Consider the following 27,658-nt stretch of genomic DNA (forward strand, 5'->3'; position numbering starts at 1 on the left):
GACATTTACCATGGCCAAATGATGTGAGATTACTTCGGGATGTGCTTGCAACATATAAACCATAAGTGCTCCACTCGTCCAAATGGTCAAGGCATGAAAAAAAGCAGTCCTGCTGACAGTAGACGCTAGTGAAATATGGTACAAATTAGGGGTGGACGATATGAGCAAAATTTCACAATATAATATTTGTGGGTTACACTTTATTTTAAAGGGGAACTTCAGCACTGGGTCATTAATGTAGTAGAAATGTGAAATTATTTTTGAATTTGGTGCTTTCTAGACTGAGAAAAGACAACAATTCCCAGAATGCTTCGCTGCCCTGTGAGGCCACTCCCAAAGCCACCGCTACTGAATAACTTTTACTTTCCCACCACCGCGTTCATCTTCATAAAATCAGTTCAGTTAGAGAACAGACACTACAATTAAAACCTGAAAGTGTCTGTTCAATATATTGTAATTTAGCTGCTGAGAAAGTGTCAGCAGAAACACAACAGGAGTAAGATTACACGTATCGTGATGAGCTAAATTAACTCTCGTGATGAGAGCTGAGGTAAACGCGTCCACGCTCGCGGCAGTAGTTCTCAGTGCATGTTCAGTCTGGCGCGTTTTCAGTTCGTGGCTTTGGAAGATTAACTTTCATAGGAATTAACTTGAGAAGATAAAATACTGACTTTGCTCCGCCGGCTGCACCGTTTCCATGAATGCCTGAGCCGAGCTGAGCTGTGAGTGCGACTCCATCCACCATGTGTGACTGCGAGTTGAAAACATGCAGAAATAGCTCCCTCTGCTGGCTGTAGTCTTTAGTGTCTGGCCAACATTTTTACTGATGACGCAAATCAGCGATATTTATGATTAACCATTGTTCCATGATTAACAATAATGGAACAGATGGCAGACGGTATATTAGGCTGTTGTCTCTTTAAGACCTAATGTACAAATCTAATACATTTCTTTTATACACATTTGTTATACACATTGTAACAAAGTTCGATAATAGAAGGAAGGAAGAGGACACGGGGGTCGGCTGGACGGTTGATGCTTCTTTATTTATGGTCAAAAACTTAGTATAACTTCAACAACACACTGCTGTGTGAATTCTCATAGACACTCGATCACTTCCGGGTCGGCACTTCCGGCTTCCGGCAACTCAGTCTCTGGGGTTTCGCATCAACCGTCCGATCTCTCTCTCTCTCCCGTTGCAGACCTCGCTGAACCACGCCCCCCTTGCCACACACATTTATATCATACACATTTGTTTCTTCACCCATTTGTTTACGTTCACTTGAGACATAACCAACTAGACATTCACATCTAGAACTAAAATAACCATCATGTTTACATCTATCTCAGCATAAAAGGGACAGAAAAGGTGTCAGTCAATAAATGGGATTTTTTTTTTTTAAGTTACTTTACTCGTTAGTTTAAAAAGTAATCTGATTACATAACTCCCGTTACGCCCTGCAACCATGGTATAAATTATATAGCAATCCACAATGTATATCGTCACATGACCCAGTCCTAGTAGAAATGCTGTTTATTATTCCAGGTCAATAGTGTTGTCCGTATAATCCAATTATGGAACCAAAAGGATGTTGTTACAGTGCAAAAAGTCAATTAATCCTGCAAACAAATCAATTCAGCAGTGAGTTATTTGTGTAGTCTTCCAGCTGCATTTTTTCTGATGCATCCGAGTAAACACCCAAGGAGATATTTGACTTTTGAAAATCCCATAATTCCACTTTCTATAACAAAAACTAATTAAATCTCAGAAACCCCTGTAGCAATAATGATGTTTCAACCAAACATCAGCTGAGCAGGAATCTTATGGGAAAGCAGCCGTCTAAATAACCTGTGTGGGTTTACAGAAACTACATTTGTATTGAAGGTCCTGTTGAAGTCCTGACCCAAGAATTAATAACAACGAAGAAAGCCACAAATCACAATGCCCAAGACGAGTTCTACAGTGCCAGGGCTGTTCTGACGCTCTGTGTGCATGAGTCTTTTCAGGGCTTCAGAGCTTGTTTGCTTTTCCAACTGTTCCTTTATGGCCTCACCTTCCAAAGCGCTGGAGTAAGAGGCAGTCCGAAGGGTAAGAAGACTCTTTCTAAAGCAGACCCAGTGCTTTTCACTTCAAAGATGGTTTCTGCAGGCCCTGGAATGCAGGCCCCAGGCGGCAGATGCAAGCGGCGGATAGGGCTGTTTATGCGGCATGGACCCCCGATGGTGGATGGGACACGGGCTGGAAGGGGGTGTGACTGTGATCGATGAGCGTGGTGCTGGCCTGACAGCAGGACAAGGCCTTTCTGACAACCACTGTTCCAGGCCTGCTTCGGACTGAGCCGCCCCCTCTTCCCCCTTCTCTCTCTCTCTCTCTCTCTCACTCTCTCTCTCTCTCTCTCTCTGTCTCTCCCCACACAGGGAGAAGCACATCATTCACAAGGACAAACACAATGGAAGCCTCTCTCAGTGCTCCATGTCTGTTTTTCTGAAATCATACTTGCATTTTGACAGCACTGTTATTAATGAGTTCCTGACGAAGGCTATGTTCCTTTATTGCTCTCGCATGTTCCAGGAAAGCGTTCACATGCTTATTGGTGTTTTTGTCCTGTTTTGTCCTGTTTTTCTGTAAAAAATATTCATCCTTAAAATATAATACACTACTCTTAAAAAAAAAAAAAAAAAAAAGTCTGGTGTTAAAAATATATTTTTATTGAAAGACAAAAAAATTATTCAAAATAAAAACATTAAAATAGTACAAAAGATTTTGATTTCAAATAAATTGTAATTTTGAACTTCCTATTCATCAAAGAATCATGATATGGTTTTAATGAAAATATTAATCAGCAAAACTGTTTTAAACATTGATAATAGTAAATTTTATGGAATACCAGATGTTTATTGAGCACTAAATCAGCATATTATAATGATTTCTGATGGATCATGTGACACTGAAGGCTAGAGGAATGATGTTGGAAATTCAGCTTTGCATCACAGGAATACATTACATTTTAAGATAAAATATGTCACAAGATTAGAGTTTTTATATGCATGAATGGATGTGACCCTGGACCACAAAACCAATCATATGGGTACATTTTTTGATATTTATACATCATCTGAAAGCTGAAAAAATAAGAGTTCCATTGATTTATGGTTTGTTTGGACAATTTCTGGCCAAGATAACTATTTTCAACTATTTTCAAATCTGGAATCTGAGGGTTTCAGATTCTAAAAAAAGATCGAAATAATGAGAAAATCACCTTTAAATTGTTCAAATTAAGTTCTATACAGTGCATATTACTACTACTAATACATTTTTGATATATATTCAAAATAATATATATCAAAAATGTATAATTTTGACTCATACAATGTATTGTTGGCTATTACACAAAAAAACATATACCCATGCTAGTGTTGTTGTCCAAGGCTCACTGACTCATAAGGAAAAAAGCATATTAAATGCTTTATATATAAATCCTAAATAATAATAATAATAATAATAATAATAATAATAATAATAATAATAATAATAATTATTATTATTATTATTATTATTATTATTATTATTATTATTGTTATTATTATTATTTTATGTAAACATGAACAAACTAAATTCTGTGATGGGTAGGTTTAGGGGCAGGGTTAGTGTAAGGGGATATAATATACAGTTTGTCCAGCATAAAAAAACATTATGTCTATGGAGAGTCCCCCAAAAAGTTTGTGTGTGTGTGTGTGTGTGTGTGCGTGCGTGCGTGCGTGCGTGCGTGAATGCGTGAGTGCGTGCAAGTGTGTGTATACACATACGCACATACACAGAGTGTATGCCAGAGTGTACACAGAATGTATGCCAGAGGCTCATGCGATTCATCCAAACAGATTGTGAGGAACCTGGCCATACAGTGAGGGCAAATACAAAAGGGGCCATTCTCTGAATTCTCATACTGTCACATCCTCTGACACTTTTAAAACAAGCCGAGGCCACGCTGGTATTTCTAAGTCAAACCTTGTGTTCGCTCGGTCATTCATGTCGCCTGAGCTCCCATAGCGGCGCAATCGGAAGAGTCCTTGACCGTGCTCTTTGAAGTTAGATGTGGCTTTGCTTTGTTTGTGTTTGAGTGCTTCATCTTAATCACAGCGCTAGGCAATGAGACCTCAGCATGTCTGCCGGGGATTCATTTGTGTGGCGCCTCAGCAGCGTTTTCGATTCAGTCAGATCATTATAGTTAACCAGAGAGAAGCGGGCAGATGTAATGCACATGACAGCATAACCTTTGTCTCTCATTAGGCCTTAAAGTGCACTTCCATTTACACCGCAGACATTTACAGTACTATTACACTCTTTATATTCTGACCCAGACTGTTTCTTTCAGTGGAACTGTTTCTGGCAATTATCCTGCACCGTAATCACTTTATATACATTGTTTATGCTTCAGGTACTAAAAGTGCTTAATACTACACCTGCATTGTCCTGCACATGTTTGTTGCTTTTGTAAATGAGCGCATGCAGCAGAATCCCATGGGTCTCCACATGCTTTTGTTTTTTCAAGCATCTTGGCAAGGGCATTGGTATTGTCTGAAATGTGGAGGGACACAATATAAAACGTATCTGCTTTGCACATGAAAATCAATTGTGATGTTCACCCAGTAGTATTGAAAAGTATAGAATTTAATATAGAGTTGAAGAATTGTAAAATGTTTGGACGAAGCAGATTTAATAGTTGCGTTATTTTTTTCTTTGAACTATGGCAAAATGAAACTTTTTAAATATAATAATTATCTCCTAAAAAGTAAGAAGGGCATGTCCCCTCACAGTTCTGTTGGTTGCTACACCATTCACTCTTGGGATAGCCTCGGGTGTCAGTGTGATGAAGAGGGCATGCTGTGCTCCACCCCTCTCCTGCACGAAAGAGGCAGGTATCCAACAACCAGTCCCAAAATACTTCATCCTTAAAAAAGCTGTATTTTTAAGACCTTTTTGAGGAAAAGACACACTTTTGTGCAAAATAACTGACAAAATTGATGCTAAGTTAAAAATACAGCTGTTCATTTTTTGTTCATAATATAATTCACAGTGCATTTACTAACATTAACAGATACAACATTTGATTTTAATAATGTATTAGTAAATGAAGAGATTAAAATTACCTATGATTATTAAATACTGTATAATATCATTATTTCATCTTAATTAATTAACCTATGTTAATTAGTTAACCAATGTAAACAAATGACATTTGAATGGATTTTAAACTAATCTAGTAAAATATTTACAATATGCAGATTCGGTGCTCAAGAAACAATGTTGAAATAGTTATGCTGCTTACTATTTTATGGAAACGATGACTTTTTTTTTCTTTTTTTCTTTTTTTAATGTTTTGTATTATAAAAGTTTTTACTGTAACATAATTTCCAGTGTGTCGTTCCTTAATTTCTAAAAAAAAAAGAATTTAAAAAAATCTCAGACTTTTGCGGGATGGATTTTTCAGTCCCCTCTCTCACAAAAAGATGTGTTATTCTCCCTTTCCCTCCCGCAGCATTTTATGTTTTGTCCCACTCCCAGCTGCAAAAGCCCACCTAGATTTTTTTTCCCATTAAAGTAAAGATTCAAACGGTTGTGTATCAGTGTATTGATTAATGATTCGGATCACGTGTCAAACTGCCAAACTGCTAAAATCACGTGACATTGGCAATCCGAATCATGAATCAATACGCTGATTCATAACAATCCGAATCTTTATTTGAGGTTTAAAAACAAACCCGGAAGAGAAGACAATGCTGAATAAAGTCCTAGATTTTATTATTTTTGGACCAAAATGTATTTTCGATGCTTCAAGAGATTCTAATTAACTAACTGATGCCACATGTGGACTTCTTTGATGGTGTTTTTATTCCCTTTCTGGACATGGACAGTGTAGTGTCCATACACTTTCATACGCTCTCGGACTAAATATAAAATATCTTAAACAGTGTTCAGAAGATGAACAGAGGTCTTATGGGTGTGGAACGACATTAGGGTGAGTCATTTACCCTTTAAGTAACCCTTTAAGTCCATGAAGTTAGGCCAGCTAGCAAGAACCTACACATCCCAGCTAAACACTAACAGAAGAGCAAGTATTGGCTACTGCACGCATAATTTGAGAGTGCTCTGTCACTCATTTGAGTTACTTGCAATCTCACAAAGTTCCAATTTAACCAATGAAGCTGACTGTACAATTAATCTTTCATAATGTACACACTGTTTGTTATAATGAGAGGATTTGAGAGCATGCAGAACTCAGTGCTGAACAAAAACTCATTCTGAGCGGCAAGGGGATTGTAACTAAAACAGTTCTGATTGGCCATTACATTTAAAAAATCAACAGATATGTTTGGGATTAGCTACATTGCTCAACGCTGCAACAACTTGTTGCAAATAGAAACATGTGACATTGTTTTTCGATATATTTAGATATTCTTATTTTGCAGTCCCACAGATCATTTTTTCCGCAAACTCCTGCACTCACCCATCAAATATTGTCCCCCGCCACATTCTGTTGTGTCGGGTCCCGCAGGTCTGTATAAAATCCCTAATATATGACTTCCCTTAATTTTAAGTCAATTTATATTAGCACGTCTTTCCAGCCACACAAATTACCACACAAGTTACATAAAAAAGTTAGGTTAAGAATCCCTATGAACCCAATGAAATGCACACAGATGGCATTCACACATATCTCTGAACTTGAATCTATACAGTATGCTTATTACAGTTACCTCCAACGCACAAGGACACAAGTTTGTCCAATGATTTGAAGCTGTCAGATATGCCCTCCACTAGCCCTGAAAAGCAGACGTTTCAAGTCAAACACGACAAAGATGAGAAATACAGCAGGAAACCAGGTCCAAAGTTCACACAGGATGGTTTTGCGTCACCCCCACCAGCTGGAGAATTAGAGAGGTCGACATCAGAGAGACAAACACGCACTTCCTTTTACACCGTAGTGTGGATCAGTCTGGTGAGTCCATGCATCATTCCAGAGAGACCACAATTTCTGCACCCTCAGCTTATTAAAGCATTTCAAGCTCTAGTGCACTTGTACCGCTCTCCAACCTTTGAGTCTGCTCTCCACCTTGAATGCCAAGCATAACACTGGATATTCCAGAGCAGCAGTGCATGGAGGCTACAATAGCTACCCGGAAAAAACGTTGTGCTCTTAGGCTTAGAATGATGAAAGCCGGGACCCTGAATACGAGCTGAGACGCAACAGAGCTGAGAATTTTTTTCATTTAGGATGTTCAGCGGAGATGCTATCTGGAGCTAAAGCTGTAAAGTATAGCCCTGAGGCGTCAGTTTGCACTTTAATTTATCCAGCACATCTGAACTTGTAATCCATCTGTTGCGGAAAGCTCCAAACAGCAAGGACCGCTCTTTGATGCATCTGCCACTTAAAGAGGGGACAAAAGAGAAGACCTTTAAAGGTTGTGGGATGCCTTTGAGATGTGCATTGACCTTTCAGGAAGCCACTGTCTGTGAGCCGTGTCTTTAAACACATGCGGCCGGTGCTAGGGAGTGTGGAGAGCGACTCCAAATGCCACAGAGAGCAGTACACTAAGATTAATATACCCATCATGGAAAATTGACCAGCAGACATTTCCAGGATTGTTTTCCTTTTAATCTTCAGACATTTTTCCACTATTGAGGCATTTGTCAAATGGAATGAAACAGAACCCATGGATGGTTCGGTAATTGTTTTTTAAGGGGTGATGATCTACTGGATTCCTAAGCTGTAGAGTTTTAGTTATCTCATGTAGCCAAACCTTTGACTAACAGTATAAAGTCCACAATGCAGCTTATTTTGACCAAGAACCATTCACTTTAGCAGATAAAATCTGTCAAAAGTCAATCTGTATGTAAAGTGACTAATCGTGGTTTGTTTTGTCTTTACATGCCATTTATGGGAAGGTTTATTCAATGTTGATTAATCAACAATATATAAATATAGTTCTGCTTGTATATCTAACAATCTCTCATCTGTAAATTGTCCAAAATGCAGCAGTGAGACTTCTTACCAGCACAAAAAAGAGAGAACACATTTCTCCCATTTTAGCAACTTTACAATGGCTTCCTATTAAGTTCAGAACCGATTTTAAGTTGCATTATTTGTGTACAAAGCTCTATCTGGTGTTGCACTAAAATATATAAGTGACCCTCTGATTCCTTACACTCCCCAAAGAACTCTTAGGGTTTAACTGTAAAACTAAGGGTGGTCGGGCCTTCTCTGCTGGAGCACCTAAACTCTGGAACAGTCTGCCCTTAAATAAGAGGTCTACTCCTTCATTATCCAGCTTTAAATTGGCTCTTAAGTCTCATCTGCTCTCTCTTGACTTGACTTTATATTTATACAAAAGGTTAGTTCCAGTCCTCAAATCTGATTGGTCATGCGTCATTCCACAAGTGCTAAAAAAAAGTCCAACAGCATTTGGAATTTTCTCTTTTTGTATCTCTTTTTGTTTTTTGAATTGTGTAAACAAAGTTCGTTGTTATGGAAGAAGGAGGCGGTAAACAGGCCAACATTGTAAGACTTTGACAAAACTAAACACAAAATTAAATTAAAAATGGCAGCCTCCTCACGGACGACTGCCTCACATAATAAAACATAAACCAAACAAAACATAAAGTCCAGGCCTGACCCTCTCTCATCCTTCACTGTCGCTCCTCCTTTTTTGCATCCGAGTTCCTCCATGAGAGATATACGAGACCGGTATGAGGTGCAGGTGAGACTCATTTCGATCAAGAAACCAGATTTTCAGCATATTTATAAGGCTGTGTTCCAGGCAGGTTTTTGAGCCCGTAAGTTACGACTTCGAACCACAACTCACGACTTTGTAGCGTTCCAGGCAAAGTCACACCAAACTACCTGAGCGCTAGGAATTGCGGTAGCTATATTTGCACGGACCGTACGGGTCTTATGCTCATTTACAATCATTTCTAACGCCAAAGCTGCTTACATCTTGCGGATTTAGGGTAAACGGAGGAGAAAAAATGTTGCATAAGGCAAGAGAGCTTGTTACACCTTTTATTTTACATTATTTGTTTACTCTTGCACTCAATGTACTTAAAACTAGAAAAGCTGCTGATAAATAACGTTAAAACAATACCTTTTTTTAAAAAACGATTGGATTTGTAATGTACAACTTTCATAAACACTGCATCCGTAGGGGCTGCCATTGTTGTTTTGAGGTCTATGTGACATCATAACTTGTAACTGGGTGTACATCGATCTAGTATGAGTTCACAGGTGGGAAGTCACGGGTTTGACGTCCATTCCAATGCAGTTTCACGGGTAGAGGTTGGAAAAACATGGGTTACGGGTTGCTTGGAATGCGCCATTAGTTGTTGGGATTTGTCATGGACTTTTTCTCTGTGTATTATCATAATTATACCAGGAGTTACAGTATCTTTATGGTGTGAGTTATTGGAATTATTTACTCACTCAACCGATTTGTTAAAAATGAATGAGTTATTATGATTTTCAACAGATTCATTCTTAAAAACGGATTAATTCAGGAATGAAGTGACTGTATTATTAAGTCATTTAACTCATTCATTTAACTGATTTACATTTAACTGTCTTTATGAATGACTAATTACATAATTTATTTAACAAATTCATTCTTAAATGCTGATTTATTCAGGAAAAAAATCAAGTGAATGTCTTTTGATTTAGTCTTTATGATATGATTTGAATTATTCACTTAAAATGAATGACAGTGGTTCAACTGTGGTTGAAATGGGTACTGCAGTCCAAATTCAAAATATTGTTTAGGTTGGGTAGAATCTGCGATCTCTGACCTTGTTTGCTGGTTTCCATGGCAACAATACGCTGTGATTTCTGTTAACTGGCAACCCGTTGTGTGTTATTGGGTAAATTGACAACGTTCATTATCGCACGAACCAAAACAAAAACATTTCAAAGTAAAATAACAGGAAGTAGCAGAGAACTGGCTATTTTTCAGAGAAATTAGTATGTGAATGCAGCATGTTTACTAAATATCTGCAAATGTACTATGCTAGTGTTATGCTTTAGTACAGTCAAAAACTCACGTACAGCCCCTTTAACCAATGTGTTAAAAAAAAATGCTTATTCATCCAGAAACAAAACAAGTGACTGTTGTTAAACGAGTCATCATGCCATTTTTTCAACACATTCATTCAGAAACGTTGATTCCTTCAGGAACTAAACTAGTGACTGTCTTTATAAGTGAGTCACTGAATTATTCATTTCAATGATCAAAAAAGAAATCATTTAAAACAGATTCATTCAGGAACAGAACAAGTTATTGCCTTTATGAGTAAATCATCGACTTGAGTCATTCATAAATGCTGATCCATTCAAAATGCCTCTTCTGTGTTATGGTTAATGTTACAGTCTATCTGGTTTTAGAACTATTTTTATTTGACTGAATGAAAACAAAGTAACTGTCTCTAAAATTTAAGTTACTCAATAATATCGTATTGTTTATTGAACTGTTACTATATATAAAAGCAATATCACACAAAAGCAGTACTAGATCCTTGTTAAAACTTGTTAAACTTCAAAAACTTTTCCTAACTGACAGGGTGGATCTTTAATAACCACTGAAATCTCTTGAACTGATGAGATGCATATTTTATCCGTCGTTAACTTCCCTCTATTCTCTGGGCTTGCCAGGAATGCCAGCCCTGCCCACTCACAGAGACAGCGTTACACAATTAAAGCATAAAGACTGCTCATTTATTGTGCCCCACAGAGATTATGATGCCAAAGAAAAGACTCCTAATTCCTAACTCCTGGAGCAGAGCAGTAAAACCATGACATCAGAACCTCTTCATTTCCCAGTAAAAAAGACTTGCACCATTTGCACAGCTGAAACTGACTTGTGTTATAGAGAGTCATAGCTATGAAACAAGTAATAGTCGTGTTTAATTGCACATTATATCTGTGTTTTGACACTCACCATACATTAAGACTTAACAGTACAGTCGGATGGATGACTGGAAACCACAACAGCGTAGTACAATGACTCTAATAAGAAATGGAAAACAGATTATGAGGCTGTGTATGTCTGAAACAGAGCACTATAACAATTTTCAGACAGTTCTATGCTGCACAGTTTAGAAAATAATTTCATTTTGTGATGGCAGAAGAGGAAAATTTGATTGGTTATAAGGTTCATCTTTCAGAACTCAGGAGACATAATGAAGTTTTCATTTACGTATGTTTAATTTATAAATTAACTCAAAATATGAAGAGGAATAAAAATATATATACACACATATTCAGTAACGATGCACTAAATTGATCAAAAGTGACAGTAAAGACATTTTTCTTTTTAAACTAAATGCTGTTCTATTTAACACACACACACACACACACACACACACACACACACACACACACACACACACACACACACACACACACACACACACACACACACACACACACACACACACACACACACACACACACACACACACACACACACACACACACACACACACACACACACACACACACACACACACACACACACACACACACACACACACACACACACACACACTAACACACATACACACACAGAGAGAGAGAGACTGGGGCCTGTCACTTCAGAAAAAAGAAAAAGAAATGAACAGAAAAAAAAACACTTTCAAATCTGGAGACTTTAGCCATTGTCCATTTGCAGTATTTTTAATCTCACTTCTGTCTTGGAAAAACAATAGAGATATTAATGAGATCACATTGGTGATTTTTCTTTCTGGGTATTGACGTCAGCATTAACAGCCTGCCATGTTTAATGAGGACAGACCTATGAACGCATTGATTTACATTTAAATAGATATGCCTGCTTGTTAAGTGTCATTTGCATGTAGTTATTATGCAAATGAGTGTCTCATGGTGATATCTGATCACACTGAATATGATGGTTGAACTCGGTGTTAATCACAGTATCATACATAACACGTGATTTCAGATGTTTTAATATCTTTATGCAAACTTTAGTATGACATCATGTATGATGTGTTTTCTGTTGATTCCCACACTGGCATTGCAAGTATACATTTGTGACACACCAGCTCTGTGCAACCATCACTAAAGGAATACTAATCTTGTATAATTGTTTGCTCAGTGTAAATTACAGCTGAGATTTATAGAACAATGTGCAAATGGAAATTGCATGCTGTGGATCAATGGTAATTAATGCACCATAGTGTAGAGCATCAGAAAATTGTCTCCAGGTGTATGAAGAATCGGCATGGTTATTACTCATCACTTTAATTGGGCTAATTATGATTGCTGCTGTATTTAGGATAAATCAATGCCAGAGGAGGTCTCGAAATACATTAACAGAGCGGAGGGAAGTTCATCCAAAGCCAATATTTTTGCCAAGTGAGATTCATGCCAATAAATAGAAGCCATTTATCATCATGGCCCACTCTTACACCAGTTGAGCCGTAGGGTCAGTGAATCTGCGTCAGGCTCTATTTATGTTGCCTTAAAAGCCATTTACATGCATGATCATTATGCATATTAAATGTAAGGCCGGAAAAAAACCTCCAGATTGAGCCGATGTTGTTTTGTCCTGCTGAAAGGAATGTGTGGAAGCCAAATATCTGCATGGCATAAAGGCTCTCCAGGCAGAGTTATGGGGCCCACTGGCTCTCTGACACGGTTTTTGCAATCCTGCACCAGCGAGAGTGGTCATGGGCTTTGCAGGGCTTATTGTCCAAGCCACAGCGGTGAGCGAGGAGAGGTGAAACAGAGCGAAATACCATGTGTGTGCCCAGTAGGGGGACATTCCTCCAATCCTATGATTTCCTCATCACATTCGTCCTCTGGAAGCCCCACTGTAATCGCATTGTTCTGGGCCTTAGCCCCCTGACAAACCCCCTCATTTTTTCCTTTAAAAAAATCAGAGCAACTAGGTTAAACTTATAATAGTTTTAATTAATAGCTATCAAGTTTGATTCAGTAAATAAAGAAAATAAGACCCAGCTACTTTGGTGGCAGATATAAGACAGTGGCTGTCTTATTTTCTTAGCGAAGCTATTTACACTAAGAGGAAATAGTGATATATTGTATTTAAACCATGTAAAAGTAGCAGTTCTTAAATGTGTAAATAGTAATTAGATGCTATTTACACTTTATTTCGGACATAACACTATTTGCACCTTACTATTGTTGTACATTAACAGGATGCAATGATAACTGAGTGTAAATGATAATATTTATTACAATCATTAAATGAATGCCACCTTAATGGAACAATAAAAGCCCTCCCTACCCCTACCCCTAACCAATAAATACTTTATTAATAAATATTAAACATTTTGTTAGGCACTTTATTTCCATGACATTTTTTTATTTTTTTATTGAAAATAAATGCCTTTCTGATGTGATATGTGATGGGAAAAAAGAGAAGAGCGAGCTCAACAAAAGGTGGATTCGAACCTGTCGCGTCAAAACATAGTTCAACATAGACTTGCGCACTACTGACTATGCCACTGAAGACGGTGACATTTTGTGTGGACCAACCAGGCAATGTTGGGCGGAGCTAGTGTGACTAGCGCTTGCCAACAAGGCTTGCTATTTGCACTTGGTGTAATTAGGCACTCCGCAGATGGCATGCTCGTATGCCCAAAAAACATATTTTTCAGATGCATGTCTTTAGTGTTCTTTTAGCCTGACAAACCAGACCCACATCAAGATGTTTGATCTGGAAACTCACCATTGACAAGGCTCAATCCGAGGGGCGGGATAAACGGTTGTCTTTCAAACTCCCTCAGCATGCAATAGGATAGCACAAACCAGAGCAACAAAGGTGAATTAGTAGATAGATTAAACTTTCACCGTATCCGGTCCGCAAAACCCAGAACACATCTTCCCTTTTTGAGAATGACTTCAGTGCCTTTCTTTGTTCTTTTCTCAGAGAAAAGCTTAACTCTAAGTCTTCCAGAGTCACGGTCAAAGCTGATTAGAAAGACCACCGTTCAACAGTTTCTGTGTTTACTAGAAGCACACAAGCGTAACTCTGCCGTCATTATGTTAAGCCCCACCCAACGACTCTATACACGATGTGATTGGCCCAGCAAGAGTTAGGGGATTACAGCTCAGAAGTGTATTGAGAGTTGCTAGACGACACTCGCGTCTAGATTTCTAGGCTAGTGTTTTTCTACTCTCCTATGGTAATCTCATATGGTAAATAGCTGTGCGGTAGCACAGTTAACATTTTTTTTTCTGCAAATAACTTGCAGTTTCATGTTTCAATGTCAAATGGTATTTATATAGCTCCATTAGAAAACAACAATTGTTGACAAAGGTGCTGTTCAATATATCAAAAACCATCCAAATTAAAAACGTATACAAAATAAATTACAAACACAAACAAAACCAGAAACTACACAAATTAACTATCATTAAAACCAAGAGAAAACAGATATGTTTTGAGTTTTGCTTAATGTAGTGTAGGGGTAATTCTAAAAGAAACGGATAGGCTTTTCCAAAGTTTCAGTGCAGTGACTGCAAAAGCATGATCACCTCTCAATTATAGCCCGAGGAACATTTAGCAGTCTCTGGTTGGATTACCTACGATACTTTCCTGGATTGTGAGCAGATAGTTACTCAGAAATATATACAGGTGCTAATCCGTTCAAGGATTTTAAAAAAGAGTAACAACTTTAAAATCAATTCGGTAGCGAATTGGAAGCCAGTGCAAACAAATTAAAACTAGAGTAATGTACTCAGAGCCTGTTAGGAGCCTGGCAGCTGCATTCTGTACCATTTGCAGATGGGCAAGAGATGCTTGATTAATTCTCATATACAGGATTGCAGTTTTTGTTCATGAAATATTGCAGAATTTATTATAAATTATAATTTTTTTTTTTTATTCATGTTTTCTCATAGTCTTTAATCCAAAACAATAACTTACCAACACACAAATTACATGAGATCTGTCAACCAGATCTCACAGGAAAACAACTATATTACAAGGTGGCAGTTTCAAATGAATTCAATGTGAATCATACGAAAGCATGATTTTTCGAAATCCCCCACTAAGATCTGCCTTTGTTGAAAATAATATCTTAGTCTGCAGTCATCAGCTGTGTGAAAATAGGAGGAATTTTCCAAACAAAACAACCTTTCAGGCATCCTAACGCCCATTTATGCAGCATATCATTCTCTTTCTTCCCTCAACCCACATGTGGGAAAGACAGCATGTGTGCGTGTGTGTGCGTGAGCATGTGTTGGCATGTATGTGTCACGCCACGGTGGCCGCTCGGCAGCGGGGGACAGACAGCGTCTCTGTGTGTGCGGGGCCTTCAGAAGATCGATGGGAAGCTTATGGGGAGGGTCACTGTCAGCTTGTCTACTGTCTGTTCCTCAGAGTCAGCCAATCAAATTGGCCCAGTCCTGACAAGCCCTGTTTGAGTGTGCATCGATCAGGCTGTGGTAGAGGGGCCCGCTGAAGGGATTGTTTTTCACAGTAAAGTGTGTTCTAATCTCCCCTCTGATGTCTTAAGAGATCTATCAGTGTAACTAATAGTGAGTTGCTAAAGGCCAGAGACCAAGGCTGCTCCCTTGATAGGCCTCCATCTGTAAAATCTCCCTGGCTTCTCGACAAACCTCACACTCAGATAAGTTGAAGGAATGTTTCAGGCTCCATTCAAGCTCCATTTGATTGCATTTGTGGCATGATGTCAACTATTAAAACAAAGTGTGCAAGTGTGGTATTTTTAACGATTTTTTGTTTCAAGCATTTGGTTGTAATATATTTTTTTGTAAGTTTTTTTAATGTCTTTGTGTTATTTTAAGATGTAATGACTCCTTGCAGGATATCAATTTCTTCACAAAAAAAGTCATAGTGATTGTAAATATTAAGTTAAAGTTTATGTAATTATTTTGCCACTTAAAGGGATAGTTAACCCAAAGAAAAAAATTATCCCATAATTTACTCACCCATAAAGGGTTACTTCAGCGATTTTATCGTCAATTTGCGTTATTGGAGGATTTTTTTTTGGCCAGAGGCTAAAGATTACAGTTAGTAGAAGGAGCTACTGACTTAACACTTAAACGCACCAGATTTAACACGTGCTGTGAACAACTGCCGCGGACGTGTTTACCCCAGCTCTCATCACGAGAGCTCATTCAGCTCATTCATCATGAATGACTCCTGCAGCGTTTGTGCCATGACACTCCCTCAGTTCGGTTGTTAATTGTAGCTTCTGTTCTCTAACTGAACTGGTTTCATGAAAATGAACGCGGTGGGAAAGTGATCCAGTCACAGTGATTCAGTAGCGGTGGCTTTGGGAGTGGCCTCTGAGGGCAGCGAAGCATTCTGGGAATTGTTGTCTTTCATCCCCTTGAGACAAAAATACGTGGATGGGTGCACTTTTTTTGGGCTTGAAATTTTAGGCTGCCATTCACTGCCATTATGAAGCTCGGAAGAATCAGGACATTTTTTATATAACTTTTTTAATATAACAATTGTATTTGTCTGAAAGAAGAAAGTTATATACACCTAGAATGGCTTGAGTCTGAGTATATATATATATATATATATATATATATATATATATATATATATATATATATATATATATATATATATATATAATCATTATATATCAAAATATACCACAATAAAAGACATGAAAAAGACAAAAAAAAATCATTGTAGGTCTGAAAACTTAGAGAAATGTGATACGGGACGCAATACACAATTCCCCTAATATCTTTCAAATATTTAATGCCATTAACCTGAAACCCTTTGGCAAATTCTGTGCTTATTTCTTTCTCAAAAACACTTATTGTACAAAGCCATCGACTTGTAACCACAATATTGTTTCCTAGGAATTAAACACGGTTTTCTTTAATGTCTTGATTAATGTCGGCGCACAGTTGTTGTGCACTCAGAAGAACTATAAAAAGTGTCAATGCGTTTTACAGAAAGAATTGTGATTGTAACAGTGAAAATTAAGCCATTGTTTCCCACGTGATCCAAGTTTATGCCGACGTCTCAAAACTTGCCACAAAATGATTCTTTATCTAAAGTTGTGTTCTGCTGTACGAGCATTTCTTCGAGTAGCAGAAACCCCGAGGATACAGGGAGAATGTGTGAGAGAGACAGAAAGAGAAATTCTAAGTCCAGGTAGGTTGTGAGATTGAATCTGGGAGATGTGTGAGTTTATACCAGTAATTTAGCGAGAATTGTCTGGAGGTGTGAGGTATTCTCTCTGTACTACACGGTTGTTAGATTGAAGGGTGAGCAGAAACAAGCTGAACACTGGGTTTTGTGATAAGAGGCATAGCCTTTATATTAAAAAGCCAGATGAAATTTTGCAAGACCTAAAGTCTGAAGTTTTGTCTTCATTGGCTTTCTTGCTTCTTTTTCAATACTCATTATAAATCAAAATGTCAACTCTGATTATATATGAGTTAATTTTGACAGCAAATGTTTATTTAGTTTAAGTCTTTTAACTAAAATGTAATTTAGGTTTAGTCATTTTTCACCTGAATTGTTTTAGTTTTAGTCTAGTTTAAGTCGACTAAAATTTTAGTAGTTTAGTTAAATTGTGATGCATCAATGACACATTTAACCAATACATAACCGACTGTTACTTGAATAAATACCAAAATAAATGACATTTTGACCTAATTGTGTGTGATTTTGACCATTCAAGCGCAAAATTACTCGAAAAAGATTGTCAAATATGTTCATAAATTGAATTTGTTGGAATGTATGTTTTTGTGGGGCCCACTGAAAAAAAATGCACTTCATAAATTCAAAATTTTGTAATATTGTAGTATCACTGAGCTAATATTCTATTATGTTTATATATATATATATGTATATACTTTTTTAATATAACAATTGTATTTGTCTGAAAGAAGAAAGTTATATACACCTAGAATGGCTTGAGTCTGAGTATATATATATATATATATATATATATATATATATATATATATATATATATATATATATATATATATATATATATATATATATATATATATATATATATATATATATATATATATATTTGTATTCTATTAATTTCAGTTAACATTTATTTAATTTCAAGTAATGACATTTTTTGATGTTTTAGTTAACCTAGCTATTATAACCCTGATATTTTACTGAAAAATATGTGCCAAATAATGTTCTTATTCTTTCTTTCTTACTAAGAATTAATTGAGAATTAAATTAAATACAGTTTTTGTGTAACCAAAATATCATTAATGACCAGGGAAAAAGCGTATTTGCGTGATATTTAATTATAAACATGCTCAAAATACACTGTGCCTCTTATTTTGAAATATATGTGCCTTACTATTGCAGTTGCATCTGCTCATTCAAGCTCAGATGAGGGAGATAAAATATGCATTGTTACAACCATATAAATATATTACCATATAAATACCATAAAATAAATGTCATCAGCATTAGTTTATAAACAATTGCCTGGCACAAATTTGCGCTGTTCATTGAATCGCTCTGAATTGCTGTTGCGTGAGCCTGTAGAATTCGCAACAGCGAAAATGATTTATCAATACAATTAACACTGTTATACATATTAGGGTTAAAACGGCACATATATTTATACCGGACATTTTCGGGAAGGGTCTTTTGGTTCGGTAAGAATGTGTACCGAACGTATCCAGTCTTATTCAATCCACTATGTGGAACTTGTGTGTATGTGCAGAATGTAATTTCAAACTGTGTTTCACAGAGTGGACACAGAGTGAGCTGATGATAAGTAAGTTGCCTTAAACATAAGACATGCATTACATTAAGTGCTTCAAACTAAATCATCAAACTAAGTCTACATGGCTTGTCCTGCTTTCAGATGTGTGTGCTGTTTGATGCATTTGAGACGCATTCCTTTGTGCACAACTTGCATATTACACACTGTCAGAAAAAAAAAAAAAAAAAGGTACATTGCTGTCACTGGGGTGGTACCCTAAGGTACAAAACCGAAAAGGTACTAATATATACCTTTAAGGTACTAATACACACTCAATTAATATGTACCTTTTAAGGTACTAATATGTACCATTTAGGGGTGATGTAACTTTTCACTTTTGTACCTTAGGCTACCGCCCCAATGACAGCACTGTACCTGTCTTTCTGAGAGTGCAGCTGTATACTTAGTAAATGTTACAAATTCATGCAGGTATTTACATTTCACATAAAGGATTATCCTGACACCAAGAGAGTCTATGTTTAACTTTGCAGGCTTTAATAAGCGAGTGTCAGTGCAAGTGTGTAAAATAGACGGAGCAGATTATAATGGCAGCACAATAATTCTAACCTTATTCTGAAAAGGTTTGCAAAGATATTTTGCATTCAACGGTGTAAACGCTTCAAAGATCTTCCCCCAATTAGAACAGCAAAACTGCTGTGTGCAGTTGCAAATTTTTTTCAGACAGACATGTTTGTTCATTAAACCGATTCCAATACATTTTGACAATGACTTGAACAATAGGGTACAGTACTTAACTTTGTGTTATTTATTTATTTATTTTTAAATAAAATAATAGAAGAAATAAAGCTAATCAAAGTTAACTCTTATTCTGTAAGACAAAATATTTTTAATATTTATAAATTAAAATGTATTATGTCAGAGCAACTAAATAACAACATAGCAAAGTTCAGCTCTTCCAGCTGACTGGAAGTGTAAAGACCTCAGTCGGTGGAAACGCACATCTGTCAGAGAACTCTGTCAGGATATCTCAGGGAGTCCAAGGGGACAAAATTGTGTGAGACCATGCGTATCAGCACCAGTGATGAACCCAGGTGAGCAATCAATCCTGTGGAGGAGGAACTGGAACAGAACACCACTTCTGACCTTTCTCTCGGGTAATTGCCCCCCTGACTGGTGCAAACAGTCCGATAATTGCCCCTCTCCTTGTATAAAGAGGGGGTTTGTATAAAATGTCAACCTTCCTCAAGCATTCCCTTTCTTGGTGCGCTCAAGATATCTAAGGAGGACCCAGAGGAGCTCGCACGTCTCAGAGAGGGTCCCTTGGTGTTTGGCTCATTTCAAAACCTCTGCATTTTTTCCCCCTCTTCTCTCACTGTCAAAGCGCTGGCATCAAGCAACCCGCTGCATTCACATTTAATCTCTGACAAAGCCCGAGGTTGTTTGCAAGCACTTGTGCTTTTCAGAAAAGGTTTATTCTAGTCTCATAAATTCTACCGCTCTGCTGTGTCATCAGAAAATATCCGTGGCTCAGGAACCGAGCCGCAGGAGGGCATTTTATGTAACACACTGTTAACAAACAGAAAAGCATAGCATGAGCGAATGTCAGTGCAAGCATTGGTATTTATGAATAAAGAGAGGGACATTCTTAACAGCTGTCTGTGGGTAGGTAAGAAGAGACTCTTGATGTTTCGGTGCTGTCCTGCCACGTTGTCTGTGGATCACCTGCGGTGGCGCGTCTCTTCCGACCCTGACAGCCTTGCAGCCTAGCTCCGTGCAGGGGCCCTCTGATTTATGGCTGCGCTGCTCCCTGTACCCAGCCTGCACGGCGCAGCCCCTGGTGAGACAGCCTTTCCCCTAGAGTGGCCCCCTCAGAGAGACGAATGGGGACTGGCTGGCAGGCAAGCCTTAACAAATGTGCGGACACCCTGCGGAGTGGCTCGACACAGAAGATTGATTTGTGGGCCCCTCTGCCCAGGCTGGAACGGGGCACCTGCCGGAGAAATCTAAATAGCATTCTCGCTCTGTTAGCTGCCCGTAACGGCGTGGGCGTCAGACCCCTTCCTGACCCTCACAGGAGCTGCTGATCGCTGAAGAACCTGATCTTTTCTCCGGATATTTTATATTCAGGCAGCCAAGCCCTCCTAAGGGGCATTCATGTTTACAGCTTCATTATGAGCAAGTGACAAATCATCCTTGCAAGAATCTGTATAACTCTAGAACAGGGTTGCCTAATCCACAGCAGAGTTTAGTTCCAACTTCAGTTAAAAACACCTGAAGCTAATCAAGGTCTTCAACTAGAAACGTTCAGCCAAGTATATTTGGGACAGGTTGGAGCTGAACTCTGCAGGACGTTGGCCCTCCAGGAACAGGTTTGGACACCCTTCTGTAGAACTGTAAAATTTGGTAATACTTGAGGCTCGTAAAGTTCCAGCAACTATCCAACTGTCAGGCTGCACGTTCTTCTACAAGTGAATATTGTTCTACATGTTAACTTTCAAATGAAATGCAGGCTGATTGTCATAACCATGACAAAACATCTCTGATGCTCTGATGCAGCATTTTATTCAGGCAGAACCACCGCCTAAAACCTAAAAATTTAACACTATCCTTCTTTTCTGCTTCGCAAGCAATGGTATTTCCTTCAGGAAAGGCAAATGTAGTTTTATTAATGATTTGGTCAGAACATTGGGTGTTGGTTACCAGGGTCCCTAGGTCATTTGGAAACTGAATGAGTTCTTGATAATGATCTCCAGTAAATGAGTGATCACTCATGTGCTATTTGAATAGCTTTATGTTTGGGCTGGAACAGCAGGTGTGAAGCAAGAGGGAAGGTGACCATGGGGACTGGCCATATGGTTACAATGAAAAGCTGTGGTTTGGCAATGACTTTCTAGAAATTCAACAGATTCTAGCGCAGTGGTTGACATCCTCTTGCCGAGCATTACTTTAGTTCCCTTGATAAAGTTACCGAACACACTCTGGCCAAGCAAGACTTCAGCTGTGTAAATAAATTTGCGAAAATAAAATTACATGTCACACCTTGTAAGAATGGTTATTAATCAAGGCTATGATGTATAAAGCTGGGATTTGTGAAATCACATTTACACATTTTTGGCTATTAAAGAAATACTGTCATCATCCACTCAGCCTCATGTCCTTCCAAAGCATATGACTTTCAAAGCTTGACAGCAATCATACCAGTTGACTTTCATAATATGAAAAAAGAACAGCTAGAATATTATTCCAAAAAAACAAACAAAAAAGAAAACCCCTTTTTGTGTTTCACAGAGAGTGATCCCAGTTTGAAACATGAGGGTGAGTAAATTATGACAGAATTTTCATCTTTGAGTTAACTACCGTTTTGTAATGATTTTATGTCCTGATAATCATGGAATTGTGTTTGCTGTGTATGGAATGCAAATATATTTTTGGTATATGGTGAATGAGGAAGTGAGCTGTCCTTTCTTGGAGCTCAGTGTTGTTTTTATGAACTGTTGGAGATGACCTATTTTAGCACTCTCGAAAGGAGGACACTTATTCCTCACACATGCTGGTCATTCGTGCAGGCTTTTGTTTAGAGTGCTCTCTCCTCCATTACCCAGCACACACAGCCACATGTTCTGCTCCAAAACCCAGTTAACTGCCTACATAGACATTGATAGGAAAGGTCCCCATTGCGAATACTGTTCCAAAAGGTAATTAGGATAATAACATTAATTACGCTACTTCCTAAGATTGCTAATTTTAGCCAAAGTCTAAGGCATCCTTTAGTGGTGTGCCATATCATACCGTCCACGATAATACCGGTATACATTTTTACATTATAAAAAAAGTGTCATATCGCAATATCAATGATAAAGTGACACTATATGGGCATTTACTTTCCCTAGCACGCACAACAACTGTCTGAGAGAGAAGACCACGAAGAGCAGTGTGTCAGCCTCCGATGACGATCAGTAGGCCACCTTAAAAGCAGCTACTTGGTTCCAAGAGGTCAGCCCTATGGACAACTGATACTACATTGACAACTTAAAGGTGTTATTGATGTTTGCAGAACAATATTTGACCAGAAGGGTAAAATTGGCGGTTAAGGCTTGTTTAAGGCTCGTTAGATCCAGCATTCTGCCTCCTTTTAATCAGGCACAGAGATAAAGTAGTGTACAAAGTAATACGTTCATTTGAATTAATGGATTATAGCATTTATTTGAATTAATTATCGAGAGAGAGAGAGAGAGAGAGAGAGAGAGAGAGAGAGAGAGAGAGAGAGAGAGAGATTTGTGCCTGTGACACACGTCTGTTCAGCGTTTCTATGAACAACGAAGATTACGTTTATTACTTAAAAATAGAAATGTAACCCCCATCATTGCTGAGAAATATAATGTAGTGATCCAGTGGCTTAGCTATAATTTTTTTGCTAAAAGTCATGGGGCAGTGTTGATAAGTTTCTGTGCTCCAGAATCTGCAGCGCGATCTCTCTGTATGTGTGTGCGCGCTTCATAATTAAAACAGCGTATTAATATAGAATGATGATTCATCTGACTTAAATATTCAGACAAACCATGGCATAAATTACTTTATTTATTGTTAAACTAAAATGTTGTATTATAGTTTTACTTAAGATTTCCATTGAAAACACTAATAACTTGTACTAAAGCTACTTTGCTTTCATTTGACTCTTTGGCTGTGTGACTATAAAGCTGCTGCTTCCACCTTATGACAATACATTAACACTTTGAATTAAATATTCTCTCATCAATGACAGTAGTCCATTGGAAAAGAATGGACAATGTCCTTCATCGTGTTTGCACTAATAAATGCTGCTGCCTACCAGCTGCAATAACCAATAAAACTTTGTTCCATATTTTTTTTTTTTCTATATCGTCATAAATATCGTTATCGCAAAAATTCTTGTTAAATTTTTTAGGGAGATACATTTTGAGGCTATATCTCCCACCCCTAGCATCCTTACATGCATCCTTTGTGAGGAAGGCAAGCCTATAATGTGACATTATGATATTGTCCCATCTAGCTCTGTGACAAAAATGTATCCAATATGTGTGTGAGAATGCAGATTATTAATACCAATATTTCATTCACATATGTTTATATGGTGAATTGTTATGCTTATTGTACTCTTGCATTGCTAGCTAAGCAACATAAAAACATCAGACTCCATTAGCACACTCTAAATAATGCTGGAATAAAAACAACCCAAGTTGGGTTGAGTATGGACAAACCCAGAAATTGGGTTGTTTGAACCCAGTGAATGGACCCATTCAAACAACCCAATTTCTGGGTTTGTCCATTTTCAACCCAACTTGGGTTGTTTTTAACCCAGCATTTTTTTTAGAGTGCATGAGTTGCATCTTTCATAAATCTGGAGTGTTCCAAATCAGCCCTATATGAAGTAAGGACGCTGCTTTAAAAGTCTACAAATGTCTGCAATAGAAGTTTTAGAAATTGAGGCAAAAAGCATATGCACTCTCACAAGGATCGCATATGCATGTGTTCATTGATGACGTGGGTGGCGTAATAGCATAAGCATTTGAATAATTTCTTCGGCCCATTAGATTTCTAGGCGTTTCATTTCTTCTTTTTTTATCACCAGAGATGGGGAAACGCGATGGGGAAGAAAGGGACCTACGCTGAGCAGATAGCAAATCTGCCACCTGAATTTTTATGTTCTGTCAGCGTCACGGAGGTGGGCATATGGAACACCTCCTTGTTGTCGGCTGTTGGCAGCTAGTCCTCCCACACAGGGACACAATGGAGAGATAGACAGTACTTCTTCTGCGGACGGATCCCTCCTCTCTCTACGGCTGTGTTGGCCACGGTTATCGCACTTGAGCTCTGCACGGAAGCGCGTCCTTTCCACAATAGCCAGAGGGAGGTCATTTGGATTATAATAGGAGGTTTTATGGCTGGTGTTGGGCACTGCTCCTCTGTGAAAATAATACCTCTGTTATCAGTCATGCCTGTGGCTGACAGTCAGCGTACATTAAAAGTGGCCAGCACAATCCCTGAACCCTTGGCTGACCTGCCATTTCTTTGTCTGCGGTGGAGATTTATCAGTGGCAGCCGATTCCGTGTGGTCCAGCAGCTCCAGAGGAATGGAGGGTCCTAAGGGGCCCCCGAAAAAGAGGCGGCCATAAACCTGCCACAATAGGGGATTAGGTGGTGGCCGATGCAGGGCTCCCATTGTGCTGGCTTCTGTAGCAGAGCAGTACATTCAGTACAATGGCACCAAGGAAGAGGGATGGCTCCGACAGGAGGACTCGCATTCTGAAAGGCTTTGAAAATTATGTTAATAGGCTTAGTTGTTTCAAAGCTACTTTCTCTCTTTTTCTTCCCTCTTTCTACTTCTCCTGCTCTCAATTTGCTACAGGCATCATGGTGGCTTATTGAGATGTGTCAGGGGATTTCGGCAAAATGATGTCCTAAAATTACTGACTGACCCAGTCACATCTAGCGCCTTAGCGAGAAAGATGCAGGAATAATATTGCATATGTTTTAGCTCAGTTTCAAATGTATCCATGTAGAGCAAAATTCATGTAATATATTAACACTAATATCTTGTGGCTTACATTTTTTAATATAAAACAGCAGAAACAGTGATATAATACAATTCATCAATCTGCAATGTTAAGCATAATCTGCAAATGCGATGTGGCTATAAAAACACCAATAAATATTTTGATTATTTACTTATCACACAAATTATAATGTAATAACCACAATGAAATATTTATCTTCCATTGAATATAATTTTTGGTCATTATATGAATGTCTGGCATATTATGTCTGGCATATGACATAATTTTTGGTCATTATATGAATGTCTGGCATATTGGCATTTGCATTTAGTACAGATTTTAGAGCCCCAAAGAGGCAATTATTCCATTGCTGATAAAATTTTTATGGTTATTCTATTTGATACCTGATTAGAAATAATAAACAAAACAACCTTGATCATATTTAGTCTTGATCATGAATTGAATTTTTTTTTTTTTTTTTTTATGTATTACATGTAATTTCACACCAAAGCTTAAAATAATCAAATTAAACATGTTTTCAGTTAGTCATCCATTTGCAAGCTAGAAGCTTAGTCTGCTAACTTTTAGCATAGCACTAAGATTAAATGATGAAGTATTGTAAAGCACTTTTGATTTTGATTGAGGAAGAGGGACAATGTACTATGGGAGGATAAGATCACGTAACTGAAACTGTCCTGATTTTAATAGTGTGTTTCTAAGGGATGTAACAATATATCGTTTAACAATATATTACGATATAAAAATGTGACAATATGTATCGTTGATGGGAACTATATAATTCAAGATACAGAGTTGCTTTATCCAAGGTTTAACTAGCTGTAGTGGGCCTATTCCTAAGGTATAATCCAATTAAATTAAGATATTCTTTGTAAAACCTGAGGGATTTCTGTCCATTATTCCTCTCAAACTTTAAAGATCCCAAAAAATGTCATAAAGGCATCGTAAAAATAAATATAATCTAATCCAAACCCTAGTCTTCTGAAGAGACACGAACGATGGCTTATGATGAACAGATTTACAATGATGCCCATACTGTGGTAAACATGGACGTTCAAATGATTGCATGTTGTGTGAAAGCAACATGAGCGTGAGTAAATGCAGAATTAAAATTCTTTGATGAGCTAAACATGTACAGTTTCATGTTGACGAGCTTTCTTGCGATTAGAGCTGTGATGAATGGCATTGATCATCTGAAGCGCACGCGCTGCCGCAATGGCACTCGCCATAGTCAAAGCGCAAACATCTTTTAAATCACCAGATCACATTTAGTTTCAGTAGTATGATTGTTCAAATCATTTTAAGTGGTTTACTCTTATAGCGCATTAATAGCGGGAGAGGCAGGATACTATGAGTACAGGGAGAGAATTTGCCTGTATTGAAAGCCTGAGTAATGTTTAAGTTTACTGAGTTTCTTACATGAAACGACTATATATAATGTTGAATTTAATGTATAATGATGCAATGGGGGAATATTTGTGGGTTCTTAAGTACAAATAATATTACTTTAATAATAATAATAAAAAGTAAAAAAAATAAAGAAAGAAAACGTCTTCTTTATTTTGGCTTAAAATATGGGGATACATATCGTATTGTGAGTTCAGTATCATGATATATATCGAATCGTGACACGAGTGTATCGTTACACCCCTAGTGTTTCTGTATGATTATGATCACTGTGTATTTGTTTATGTTTGCCGATATCATGAACCGTTTAATTGCCTCAACATACTCATGCATGTTAACCATTGGGGCCTGCAGCTGTTCCCTGCGTTAGTTTATAGTCTGTACACATGCATCCAGCTTTGAACACAGAACTAGGCTTGCCTTTACACACTGACCTTAACCGCTGACAAGAACACTGATGTAGAGTTAAGCCTTGGAAACAACAGTCCCTGCAAAGGAGGTCCATCACCAAGAGTTCAATAAATCTGTGGTCCTATAGCATCTCTATAACATATACTGCCCAAGCAGCACACCAAAAGCCCTGGTCGAATCTGTGGACTTTTTATTTTTCCGTGTTGACTTTGAGGGGAAAGAGAAGTTTGTTAAGAGAATGTCCAACAAGCAATTTGTGTGTTGCGCGGCACATTTGAGCTGCAGCGAGAACCAATGAGGTTCATTCTCCTGTTACGCAGCACAGTGTTTTCTCCCAATTTAGAGTTTTACATTTCTCACTTGGCATATATTCTAATCAGCCTTTGGGGGCTAGAATTGGATTCATTTTCGGGGGAGCTCTCGGCCTCACAATGAAGAGCAATATGAGGGATCAAGCATGAAGGGTTTGCATGAGACGGCACATTAATGCAGATGAGCATATCTGTTTGTGTGCGCTTGTGTGTCCCTCCTGTGGCAGGGTTGCTGGCTGCTG

General features: G+C 38.0%; 1 protein-coding gene across 3 annotated transcripts in view; it reads left to right on the forward strand.

Moving 5' to 3' along the window:
- The window catches only part of epha3 (eph receptor A3), a 144,999-nt gene that overhangs the window by 28,326 nt on the left and 89,015 nt on the right, over positions 1–27,658 (forward strand). Inside the window, exon 4 of one of the 3 annotated variants that reach the window (XM_067443297.1) lies at positions 24,345–25,675. The exons of the other annotated variants lie outside the window; for them this stretch is intronic. Coding sequence (XP_067299398.1) covers positions 24,345–24,385 — 41 coding nt within the window. The 3' untranslated portion in view covers positions 24,386–25,675. Of the gene's footprint in view, positions 1–24,344; positions 25,676–27,658 lie in introns of those variants that run through there. 3 annotated transcript variants of the gene reach the window in all.

This window comes from Pseudorasbora parva, chromosome 5 (genome assembly GCF_024679245.1).
Source record: "Pseudorasbora parva isolate DD20220531a chromosome 5, ASM2467924v1, whole genome shotgun sequence".
Classification (NCBI taxonomy): domain Eukaryota; kingdom Metazoa; phylum Chordata; class Actinopteri; order Cypriniformes; family Gobionidae; genus Pseudorasbora; species Pseudorasbora parva.